The sequence below is a fragment of the Triticum urartu genome, chromosome 2A (assembly GCF_056163025.1).
Source record: "Triticum urartu cultivar PI428250 chromosome 2A, HENAU_Tu73, whole genome shotgun sequence".
Lineage (NCBI taxonomy): Eukaryota > Viridiplantae > Streptophyta > Magnoliopsida > Poales > Poaceae > Triticum > Triticum urartu.
This window is the reverse complement of record NC_141874.1, coordinates 687,746,573-687,759,482: the sequence shown is the minus strand read 5'-3', so window position 1 is coordinate 687,759,482 and position 12,910 is coordinate 687,746,573. Positions and strand designations below refer to the sequence as shown.

Sequence of the window (12,910 nt, the reverse complement as noted above, 5' to 3'; positions counted from 1 at the left end):
AACGGACACAGCGAGTAAAAAGCACTTAGAAAAACAAAAATGGTATCCAAAGTATTACATATTGTGCATACGAGAATAATAATCTGCTGTCTGAATTCCAGTCAAAATTTTAGTACTACTAAAATAATAGCACCACCTAGAGGAATAATGAACAAGTATCAGAACCGGATATCACCAATAATCAGTTATTTACCGGACACGGCACAGTACAACCCAGCACCGTGATTGCAGAAAGATAGAGATGTCTACTTTATCAACATGCTGCGCCATATGCCGCCAACAGACCGAGTACAGTGACACCATAACAACAGACCTCCAAAAAAATTCTGAGGTAAGACAAGCTCGAGCAGCTCGACTAGACCATGTTCAATTCAAGCGACATCTTTTGCATCTTGGGCGCAAGGCAGGGCAATCTAATGCATATTGTACAGCAGAATATCAATACATCAGCCCCTGAGCTATTTAGACAAGAACGGTCTCGCTGGTTCCCCAAGCACCTGCACTGCACCTCCATGAGATCACAAGCCATCCCGGCATCGAGCACCATGGTGAACAAAACTGTGATATACGGCTACCCTCGGATCCACTTTATTTCTCCTGACTTTCCTCCTGTTCCTGCTTCTGTTCACCCAGGGGAGATTCCACATTAGCGCTTCCATCAGCTGGTTCAGAATGGCCAGTTGAATTGACATCCGGCGAATGTGGTAATGTCTTTTCTACTGTGGTATCAGGAGCCGAGGATTCAACCAAATTCTCACTTCCTTGTTCTTCTACTTGTCCTGTACCAGGCATAACGCCATCAGTGGCATCCATCACCTTCTCACTTCCAATCTCACTACATGGAACGGCAGTATTCTCTGATACCTCGCCAGGTTCAGCATCTTCCTCCGTCCATTCAACACACTCAGCTGGACTCTCTTTTACATCAGGAGTTGATGGTCTGATGTCATTTTCCAATTTATCAACAGGGCCATTTGACAGTACTGTTTGACCAGACCCTTCATTCAAGTCCCTGTCAGATGTTGCTAAAAGTGAATCCGAGCCTTTTGTGTCATCTATAGGGTCACCAAGAACGACTTCATCCATATCGTCATCATCCACATTTGGTGAAGGCGACTCCAAATTTGCTGAAAGGGAAGCTTCTGGGCCATCATTCAGTGCTTTATCCTCATCAAACGCAAACCAATTGGAGTTTGTAAACAGGGAGCCACTGCAAAGCATATTTTTCATCAGCCAGTTCATTTTGCCGACACCAAATGGAATGTACTTCCAAAAAGATATAGCCAATTTGCATGGACAAGAAAATACCTATCAGGATCGTCACCAAGACGAAGAGAGTTAATAACTACTTCAGCAGCTTCATCATCAAAATACACATCCTACAGCAGATAGTAACAACCAAAACAGACAATCACATTACATGTACCAGGAAATATAAATACTGTCATGCTATCAGATACTAGTATATAATAGTGCATGAACTTAAGCAAGCAAAATGTGATATTGTCATGTTATCAGATACTGTACATGATGGTACATGAACTTAAGCAAGCAAAGGTGAGCATACCTCATCATCCCGCTCTTGTGATGCTTGAGCCTGCATACATACCCACAAAAGAGTTATTCATCAGATGAATCTGAACATAGCATGTACTGTGTAAGCTCATAATCGATAGAATATCACTATACGCTGAAGATCTAATACATAAATTTAGCTTTACACGTTGTAGGAAATGTTAGAATTTGGAACAAACACTGGTCCATATACTACATTATTAAACAGCAATAAGACTGCATATATACTATTCTAGTACTCCCTCCGTTCCTAAATACAAGTCTTTTTAGCGATTCCAATATGGACCACATACAGAGCAAAATGAGTGAATCTACACTCTAAAGTATGTCTATATACATCCGTATGTAGTTCATATTGAAATCTCTAAAAATACTTATATTGAGAAACGGAGGGAGTATTATCTAAAGAAGTACTCACAAAAACCGAGACATTATACAAATTAGATGAGTGTGAAAGATCTAAAAAATACATGCCAAATCAAGGGATCAAATACGACTGTTCTATACTAAGTGATTAGCTATACTTGACAGAACTAGTGGTATTTAAGAAGAAAATACTGACCTCGTCAACATCTTCACTAGGGTAAATACCATATTTGAATGCCTGGCTCAGATTGCTAGCAAGTGCAGCCACATCATAGTCCCTATCTCGGAAGTCTTCGTCGTCGCTGTCCCTACCTCGATCCTGCATTGACGTCGGCCGGCTGACCAAAGAAATATTTCAGCAGGTGACTTTCCCCATATAATGCAGGACATTTAACAAAGCAAGTTAAGCACATACATGAAGTCTGGACACTGGAATAACACCCAGAAAACATAGATGAAATGCATGCATATTGTCTTGCCCTTTTTGAAGTTTTTAAGGTCATGTGGGCATGCAAGGCATGGGTGACCAGAATAGTGGTTCCTCTATTCGAGGAAAACTCGGTCACCTTCAACTGATTATTATTAAAAGTGAAACATCACAGTATTTTTCTTTCGTGCAACTGTGTCGTAGCGAAAGTTTTGTTGAAGCAGTGTCATTCACACAAGCTTCGATGTGCAATTTGATCATAAAGAATAGTCATATGTCCATCTAAATAAAAAAGCAGAACAACAGGGCAGTAGGCAGTAGCTATGGAGCAAAAAATTATGACAACTGTTTGCAACCAAAATCAACAATTCAGGCAGCCTAATTGAGCAGAAACACAGCATTACCGATAAAAGTTCCTCTGACAAAAGTGAGTGACTGACAAGTCAATAAATATGCACTTTTGGAGATCAGAGCAGCACTGATGCACTTAAACGCATCACATTCTTAAGACAAATCATACTGGTGTGTATCATTTTCATTTAACAGAGCACAGCATTATGATTCATATGGAAGCCATGAAAAAAGGAGAACTCAACACAGAACGTACGATTCAATAGAAAAACTCACATGCAAATACAGAGCTACAGAAGATGGTTACATAAAACAGAAGTCAGGTGACACTTACCCACAAGCCCATTGGTAAACATTTTCTACCGCGTTACGCTTTGTTAGGATACTAGCATGCCACTCAGTCCAACCAGAATTTTGCTGCAATCCAATTAAGTGTAACAAAGTTCAATGTAATGGGCTCAACCAAAGCTCAGTGCAGGCCATATAATAGCGGCAAGGTAAATACACAAAGAAATTTTGGCAAGATATGGCAAGATGTTATTGCATGTCTACTATAGTGCCATCACACAAGGGATCCATTACTAGCAAGGGAAATAGTAGCAAACTTTCCATCCACAATTAAATTTAAACCTGCAAATGTGACTGTATTGTGCTGTTGCTGTTGGCCAGCTGAATGAGCTTGTTGGCTATGCGTGTAATATGACCAACAAATCCAACCCTTGGTGGAGTTCTTCCCTCTGAAGATAGGGTACGCTGCAAGGAGAGTAATAAATGAATATTTCAGCAGGAGAAGTAATAGAACCATCAGCTGGTTCAGAGTAAGAAATCAACAGTGACATACTATTTTGTACCTTAGTTAAATCTGTTGACAGAGCAGAGTTCTTCTCAGCTTCTAAAATTCTTGTAACAAGTTCACATTCATCAAGAACATGCGCAATCAGATGATCCTGTTTACTCTCTAAACAGGAAACGATGATGTTCTCCACATGATGGTGCAAAAAATTGTTGAAAGGGTACCTGATGGTGAATTCTTTGTCAGCTCTTTAACAAGATTATGTGAAGCAGATTGCATCGCGTAACTTACTCAAAAAATAGATTTATAACATGCTTGATTGCTCCTAGGTCGATCAAACGCATTTCAGCAACTTCACTACCAATAGACAGTAGGACAGAGATGAACTCAACAATCTGAAAAGGGAAAATAACCACCATCAATAATAACATGGAAAGCATAGCAATTACCTTGCGGAGTAAAGAAACATATAAGTAGTCATATGACTAATAATAGCTCAAATGTCTACAAAGCAGTGCTCGTTTTATGACTAGTTCAAAGCAGTACATCTAAACAAATTAAGCAGCACATACCTTCAAGCGATGCTTTCCAAGAGGAGGCTGTAAGCTGCCATATGTTGTCGGCAGAATATTTTCAGCTGATGAAACATCAAGCAGCTTCAACAAATCACCTGAAAGTGATGGACAGGAATTTGGAAACTTTAAGGATATTTTCAAGCAAGGTACTCAAGCAAGCTTTCCTCCTGAAGACAGAGTTTCGGGTGAGCTAGCAAAGAAAGTCAGCAGTTAACCGGAAATTTAGGTCAAATTAGCATTTCGTAAGTTTTAGTAAGGCCAGTTATGGGAAGCAGGCCATGGAGAAAGAGAGGAATCAATCGTCCAATTCTTTGAACATTAGTTTTTTAACAACCTCTCCCTCCGATCCATAATAAGTGTCACACTTTTGAACTAAAAGGTTGAACTAATCTTAGGTCAAAACTGCGACACTTATTTTGTATCAGCAGGAGTAATGAATATAGGCACCGTCCGCACTTCATATTTAGTACTTAACAGAACTAAGTGTAGAAAGAATGGACACAAATAATTGTGTGGGATTTAAAACTGAAAGATAACTAACAAAGTATTCATGTTATTTCTGAGATGTATATAAAACATGTTCTCTAAAGAGAAATATAACATGTATCTGTGCTACTATAAAAGGTACAACTTCGCTAGAATCCAAATGATCTCAACCATACAATACAATCATATCTAATAGCTCATGAATTAAATTTGACCTTTGCAAATTATCTCATAATGAGGGCTAAGAGTAAATCTTCACTTGAAAAGAAATTAATCCTTTAATCATTTTTTCTCTCAACAAATTGCCCAGGTCAATGACTAACAAAGACATTGCGCTTTCGTGGATACTTAGATTGTCCATGTTCTTGATATTTGTAAAACATGCATTGCACATGCCGAATTACTAGTCCTTCAATTTTATTTTTCCACATTATACTAGTCCTTCATTATGTGTATCATTTGCTATTTGTATTTCAGTATGGATTATGAAAGATACATAATATAAAACTAGCAGCAGATCATGAACATTTAAGCACTGTAGCTGGTGTCTCTCCATGTGAAAAGATATAAAAACTTAATAGCTAAAGCAACCACTAACCAAGGCTATCCAGCATGCCGTTAACTGTTTCTGGACTTGCAGTGACCAATGTTCCATGACTTAACTGACTACGGAAAGCTTGGTAGGACGCAGATACAAGTCTCTTAGGATCTAACAAAGATATGCACACTGACAGTGAGTGGACCAGCACTGATTTAGGTCTTGAATCTTCAAAAGCATGATGAAACAATCTCCCCACAAAACTGCAAATGCGAAGTAAAAGAGAAAAGAATACAGAGGTGTGTTCAATACCAAAATGAAACTATAAAAATCCCAAGACAAGATAGCATGTTTAGTACTACAATGTAAGAGAGCACAAATATTAAGCACCTAGGACTGGAAATTTTTGTAGCAAGTGCTGGAGGGGCATATCTAGTCACTGCACATAGGATTTCAGCAGCATTTGCATGAACCTCAGCAGAATCCTGCAATGGAAATTAAAAGGAGTCACGTTGACAATAAAAGCATGAACCGCAAATCCCCTAGAAACAATGAGAGGAATTTCAACAGTGGAGAATGACCGCTATTCATACATAACTTGTGAAAAGAATCTAGCCACCTTAAAACTTGACATGGTGTAGCTATAGAATGGTGAAACATACATGGGCATAGCCCGCTTGTTTGACACCTTACATTGGTATGGGTGCAGAGCAAGAACTATACAACAACTACCGTGCAGATGTAAACCGGAAACTGGACAGAATATGCTAACATCTGAAGATGATTATTTATTTCAAAAGAAGAGTTAACAGTCATTAAAGTTCAGACTGGAGAGCTGTAGCCAATCCAAAGTAACAGATAAGCATAGATAAACCCAAGTCAAATCTATCCTTAGGCATCATATATACATAACATATGTTAGTGATACGTTGAATTTTGAGCAAGTTTCTGCTAGAAAAGATTATTCAATTTTCAGCTAACTCACAAATGGTGCTTTTGGAGAACAATGGCATTTTGGCTAATCAATTTATATGCAAAAGGCTAGCCTTTCAGGGCACATCATTTCTTTAGGAGTAGCATGGTGCGGACAAACATCAGCAGGGACAATTTTGAAATAGTTTGAAAATCCAATAAACAGTACAGGTGAACAATTGACATGGTTGGATGCTAAAAGTAATCTTTAGTTCTTACGGATGAGCTGAACTTGTCAACAATCATCTCAAGGACTTGTATGTCATCTAACCATTGCATTGAATCCGCATAACTTGAATACATAGTTTCATCAGCGCCGATTAAGCGAATCAACACCTGCAATACGGACCAACAAACTATCAAATTTTCTGGGAGGATTTAATTAATCTTACTCAAAACACAAAGTATACTGAGTGTATCACTGGCATGTAGGCCCAGGGGTTGCTTTTTCAGTGTCGGAACCACTGATAGATGGGGCAAATATGATTGTAGTAAACGAACCTCCATGATAGAAGTAATCCCAATAAGATCAACAAGTTGACTAACTATTTCAGGATGGCTCTGCAGGAGAAAAACAACAGCACACAAAAATTTAAATGCTAGAATGAAATACACATAAAGAGAAAATTAATGATATGGATACTCCTCCACAAATATAAATAAAATACACATGTAAAAAGGAGATGCCAGAAATGGCTTTACAGATGTTTAAGCCTCGAACAGTTGTAAAACTAGTGTTTGGTTCTATTACTACATGCTAAGTCACTGATTCTGATATAAGCTGGCTACTCTAGAGAAGCTGTTGCAGCATAAGCATAAACTCCCACATAATTCAATTGTATGCTAAACATACAACAACCACTATTCATCATGATACGTACTAATGCATAATTAAGGTACACAAATCCTGACATGGGTGATAACTTATGGACGAACAAAAGAAGAGATGACACTATACAAACCTTCACATAATTCATAAGTGGGAGTGTCTTCCGCATCATCAAGCAAATAACAACCTGGAAAGCAGTACAATGATGTCCACTTAAAATGTCAGGAAAAAAAATGAGGGCATTGCCATTTAATCAGCGAGAGAGAAACCAAAATTGCCCAGTAGTCTAGTCAATGATTGCATATAAATACCTTGCCAAAGTAGCCAGCCAATAAAGTCCCATGAGGATGGTCAGGTTTCAGGAAGGAGAAAAGTAAATTCATAAGCTGCACAGACAGCACAACTAATCAGTTGCAGAAGAAAAGAATTACACTATGCTAAGAGAACATTATTGCATCAAGATGAATAGAAAGCTAAATGCAAGACATACATCTTCATCCTCCACTAATGTCTTCAAGATGACATCCACTTCACATATGAATATTTCACAAGCTATAAAAGGAAATCTGCAAACCAGACACTAATCACAGTGAGCGAAGTTCATGTTAGGACAAAGGATGAAATGGTGTTATAAATTAGCCTTGCTATACCTAAATATCCTCTTCTTTTCAGCATCTTCAGGTGTCTCCTCCACAATGTAGCGGAGCAGTAACTCGACTTGAACTTTGTCTCGCAAACTACAACATCCAGAATGAACGGATAGTTTATTGTATATATCTTACAGTGCTCTCAAAATTGTAGTGTCTTAAATACATATTAACATTATTTCCTGCTAAAGATACATAGCTTTTCATCTTCTGGAGCATAAACATTGACCAGTCCAGGTAACAAAACAGTGAACAGTGAGTTAAAGGGTGAACCTCAATTTGTTGATTAAATAAGATTTAGAGATAATCATATAAGCAGCCGACTTCAGGTCAAAGCTCAAGTAGTAACTTTAGGCCAAATTTAACACAGATATTAGGATTTGAGCACAGAAACATGAATAGCAATCATACTAAGTACCTATATATAGATAATCATACATAAGCAAAGTTAAAACAATATCAGCAAATGATGATATTCAAATAAAATATAAATGTTAAAATACAGCTCGGAGAAACGAAAAAACAACACAAAGAAACAGTGTTAGAGAAAACGTACAAATTAATTAGGCGGGTGTTCAGTGCTTTGCACTCCTGGATTATTTCATCCTCGTCAAGAAGGTCTTCCAACTTAAAATTTTCCTTGTCTAAAATAGTATCCACCTGAAAGAATTAGAAAAATGTCCATTAAATAAAAACTCCAAATTGTTCCCTACACAAGATATAACCAAAAGTGCAAGCACTCACCGGTGATGCGGCAGAAAGTCCAGGTACATGCCAAAACATCTTGTACAACAACAAATTATGTCAGAATCCAGCTCCCTCACAGTCTCACAAACCAAGCAGATTTAATGCTCAGATGTCCACTTTGTAAGCTGATTCATGTCCAGTTCAGAATAGACCCTGAAATAGTTGATTGTGAGATGAGACGGAGTAATAAGTTCAATACTTCAATTGATGACGAAGAGTCAGCATCGGTAGTAATCATGCATATCCTTCACACACTACAATCAACCCATTGTCTGTATTTTGGTATTTATACCTCAAGATATTTCGATAGACACTAAATGGGAAAAACCTAAAATCAGAACATGGACCAAAGAGGCCAAACAGACCCCCTGCAAGCACAGCCACAAATACCAGCAAAACTGAAAACCCTTAAGAAGTGAAGAGCAGAAAGTTCCCCCAAAATGGTAACCGCGTTGTATTAACCAGCACCTCCTACTCACAAACACCCAACTCACAGCAAAAATGCATTCCCCAAATGCCCAGACTCCAAATCCTCACACAAGTGCGCCTAGAGCCACAGCCAACCCACCATGGTCTCCTCGAAGCAGAAAGGGCGAAGGCAACAAACTACGGAACCTGGGACTGATCGCATCAACTTGGTAAGCGAAGCACAAAAGCGCATCAATCAACTCAGCTAAAACAGATACCATGCCCCCAAACTCCCCACTCCGCATCTCCGAACTCCAAAGCCGAACCGCTTAAAAAAGGCAGGGGAATCCTACAAGCCTCCAGCACCGCAAGCACCAATCCCCGAAAGCGAAACCGCTAAAGCGAACAACAACGCCACAGCCGCCCCCACCCACTCAACTCGGACACGCAATAAAGTAAGCGCACAAACGCAAACCGCTGTCATCCCCCAACTAGCTTCCAGTTACGCAAACCAAACCCGCTGTCATCCCCCATCTCCGACGCATCGAATCGAAGCCCGCGGCCAAACACATCACAAGCACCGCCCGGCGCGACACGAAACTGAGTAGATACAGACTACAGAGCCAGCAGCGGCCGGGAGCTCAACTGGAGGAGGGAGGAGCGGAGTTTCTCACCGGACGCCAGCGGAGGCGCAGCGGAGAGGTCCAGCTGGTGGTCGTCGTGGCGGCGGCGGCGGCGGCGGCTGACGAGAGGGGAAAACCAGCAGCAGCGGGTGAGCAGTCCTCTCTCACGCGATCTGGGGCCCTTCTGGAGAGCTGGCGCCGTGGAGCTGGATCCGGGGGCGCCTGGGGCGGGGAAACCCTCGATCGAATTCGCCAATCGCGGGATGAGGAGCGGGGGGTGGGAGGGGACGGGGGTGTGTGGGTGTGGGGAGGCTAGACGAGACGGGGGGGCGAGGGCGAGGGCGAGGGTTCGATCGCGAGAGAGACTTTGGGGAGAATAATCTACTCGGCTATTGCCGCTGCTTGCTGGGCTTCGTCTGTCTCGATGCGGCATGGGGCGCTGGGCTGGGGAGTCTCCGCCCAGCTGTGCGGGTATATGCGGCCGTCTCCCTGCCGCGCGGGCCCGGCGCTCCGCGGGTCCCCTGTTCCAGTGAGGTGGCGCTAGATTCCTCGGTGCCGCCGGAGGTTTTGCGCCAGCGGGGAGGGTGCGTTACAGTCACTCATTGCCGCACGTACCTCGGTCCTTTAAAACGCTACGCGGTCTCTGCCGTGCGGGGCCACGCTCTTTGCGGGACCCGCGTGCCGGCGTGATTGGGATGGGTGCGTTTTGGAGATGCATGACGTGGCGAGTGGGGCTGGGAGTGGGCGGAGAGCTCGGACCGGCGCGGGCGTCCGGCCAGAGCAAAAAGGCTGTAGTCCTCGTCACCCACTGGCGGTGGGTCCACGCGGCTGTGGCGGCCCAGTTGTCCGTGAGCCGTCGCGGGGTCGCACTGGCGGCAGGGAGATTGGGGGAGGGGGAGGATCTCCGCCCCGCTACAGTCACCCGTCTGGCGTACCCGCACAGATGCGCAGCTGACCCCGGGGCCAAGCCTTCAAGGCTGGCAAAAGGCATAAATTTGACCTTAGATCGAAACTATTTCACAAACTAAACTGTTCTTGAAAGTATTTCACCCGGCTGACCTTTAATGTGCAGCGTCTGACAGCAAGGCGCTGCACTCTACTGTGCAACGCCTAACACTTAGGCGCCACACTGTGCAGCGCCTAGCTCTAAGGAGTTGCACTACACTGTGCAGCGCCTAGCTCTAAGGAGTTGCACTACACTGTGCAGCGCCTAGCTGTAAGGAGTTGCACGGTAGAGTGCAGCGCCTTGTTGTCGGGCGCTACATAAAAGGGTCAGCAGTGTGAAATATTTTCAAAAGCAGTTTAGTTTGTGAAATACTTTCGCTTTGAGGTCAAATTTGTCAATTTTGCCGCAACAGACGATAATTTCTCCAGCCGCTGTCGCGTTGGGCCCGCGGGTGATTCAAGGCCCAGCTGGCGGTCGCACGTGCAGTTTGTACCGTCGTGTTCGAGTGTTCGTGTATCTGGGAACAGCCGTCGTTGGGGCAACGGGTGGTTTTGGTGATCGTGTCATTGTGTGCACACTGCTTGATTTGATACATGATGAAACACAAGAATATAGCAAGAGTTGGGGGAGGGCTGTTCAGAGTCTGAGCACAAAAAAGCTTCAACAAAACCAGTGCACCTCGAAAGGGTAATAGCTGTAGCTGCACGCTCTTGTTAATTCAAATGGGCCTTTCTCCATGTCAAAGTCGATATATGTTTATGGGCAAGACTAGTCCATGTGTACAAGATGTTGAAGTTCCTAATTTGGTCCATGTCTCGGTCATCCTGCCCTGTTGTTTAAACAAAGTAGTTATCGCTTGATTGCTCTATGCCAAGTGTGACGTCTGCACCCCTAGTAGACGTGTAAATTTCCACAAATTCAAGTGTCCATACACCTTTCTTCCACACATGGTTTCAAAATACATTCTGGGTTTTGTTCCATGACAGTCCTTCATGTGAAACCAAGAGTTGCATTAAACTCAAATATAATATTAGGTTTAAAACCTAAGCATAGTAATACTATTATAAAAAGGTATGTGCACTTTATTGCGACTATATTCAATTTTTTTATGAACTAGCTAGTCGCTAGTGGTGGAACCTGCTATATAGCTTTGTGGGATCATCCAAAAAACATTTGGACAGTATGTTCTTTTTTGTTAATTTTTTTGCAAGAGAGTGAAAGCTATGTGTTAAAAAGAGATATAGTATTACCAAACAAACACTAGAAACAACACCAATTGCATATCAGACTTCATTGGAATCCTCTGCCTTTCAGACCTCCATGCAACAACGGCGTGTCCATGGTTGTCGCATATGGAATTACATCGTTGCTGAAGCAGCAAAGTCCTTCCCACACGTGTAGTCAAGCAGTTGTTGGACTCTACCACCATAGCGCTATCAATCAAAACCCTAAAACTATTATTTACAGCGCGGAATCGCAGAACCATGGCTCCCACACCCCTCTTGTTGGTGGATGGGGAGGGAACCTAATGTTTACCCTATGGTGAGATGAGGGAGCTTATTTGCCTTTTTTTCGCGCCTCTCAGTAGGCTATAGTATGGAAAGGAACAATTGCCACAAGCATCCCTACCTCCAATGATATAGCGCATGCAGATCAAATGCTCCGAACTGGTTGCCTAGAATCCTTTGTGATTTTGTTTGCTTGGGAAATGTTACTCAATATTCTTGACTAGTAAACTAGGAGTCTGTCCATTAACTTATTTATCTCAACATGCAAGCATGCCACATCGCCATACAATTATGTATTGGATAAGGTTCACCTCAACATGCAACCATGCATTTGAAAAGATGCACCACCACATGTAATCATGCATGGAAAACTATTATTCATTCTATTATTATAATTATATTAAATAAATATTTTACAACTATACATAATCAAATATAATAAGTCATATGTATTTTTAAGCTGGTTCATATGTTGTTGTTCTAAATTTTTATATTCCACACAATCAAAACACATTAAAATGTATTGCAAACGGTTCTCGTAGCAACGTGCGGCGTATCATCTAATTTGTATTACATTACACACCACACCCTCAAAAGATGGTGTTGATCCTACCGAACCAACCGAGAGAAAAATCCGACCACTCTCATGTGAGAAACAAAGGGTTTTACTTATTTTGTATGCAGGCTCGTATGTGCCCGCGTCTCTCCCTGGGCCCATCCCCCACACGGCTCTAAATCTCATGCCCTTAGGCTAGTCATAGTGTGAGTAACTTAGCTAGTAACATAGCGCACTTGAAGAAATTTTTGCTTATGTGGCAAGTAATTAATGAGAGGTGGTAACATAATATGTTACTGTAACATAGCGTTTTTCAATACAAAATGAGTCTACAAGCAATGAAGCCATGTAAGATACTACTATTATGTTACTTTACATTATAAAGGTAGTAACTTAGGCTAGTGTCATATGCATGACACTGGTCTAAATTACTCCCCATCATGACCAGCCTTACGAGCATCTTTCCCTCCCCACGTGTCTCTTCTATGAATGGCTCCTCCTCCCAAGTACTATGGATAACTTGTGATGGATTGTCAGGTCACACTCCTGGGCTCCAAGGAAGA

General features: G+C 41.9%; 1 protein-coding gene across 2 annotated transcripts; it reads right to left on the bottom strand.

The window, feature by feature from the left end:
• Positions 1–15: 15 nt before the first annotated feature.
• On the bottom strand, positions 16–9,668 carry LOC147986740 (uncharacterized). Of its 2 annotated transcripts, none has more exons than XM_087544930.1 (20): positions 9,389–9,668; positions 8,304–8,459; positions 8,116–8,219; positions 7,563–7,649; positions 7,403–7,478; positions 7,224–7,298; positions 7,046–7,099; positions 6,585–6,644; positions 6,303–6,419; positions 5,502–5,596; positions 5,172–5,374; positions 4,085–4,182; positions 3,804–3,907; positions 3,571–3,736; positions 3,350–3,472; positions 3,054–3,136; positions 2,138–2,279; positions 1,568–1,597; positions 1,309–1,379; positions 16–1,210 (listed from the first exon to the last, which is right to left on the bottom strand). In XM_087544930.1, exons 2-20 carry the CDS (start codon positions 8,340–8,342, stop codon positions 589–591), a joined length of 2,349 nt encoding a protein of 782 aa, XP_087401056.1. In that variant the 5' UTR covers positions 8,343–8,459; positions 9,389–9,668; the 3' UTR covers positions 16–588. The 2 variants fall into 2 exon arrangements, with proteins under 2 accessions (XP_087401056.1, XP_087401057.1); XM_087544931.1 differs by lacking the exon at positions 9,389–9,668 and adding an exon at positions 8,875–8,897.
• Positions 9,669–12,910: the final 3,242 nt, after the last annotated feature.

Bases quoted from the DNA above. Each gene is read 5' to 3' on its own strand.
- LOC147986740 (XM_087544930.1), bottom strand. From the start codon at position 8,342: ATGTTTTGGCATGTACCTGGACTTTCTGCCGCATCACCG. The intron at 3,473-3,570 runs GTACAAAATAGT...CTCTCCTTGCAG, and splicing joins TGTCAACAGATTTAACTAAG to CGTACCCTATCTTCAGAGGG. The intron at 1,598-2,137 runs GTCAGTATTTTC...GTATGTATGCAG, and splicing joins CTAGTGAAGATGTTGACGAG to GCTCAAGCATCACAAGAGCG.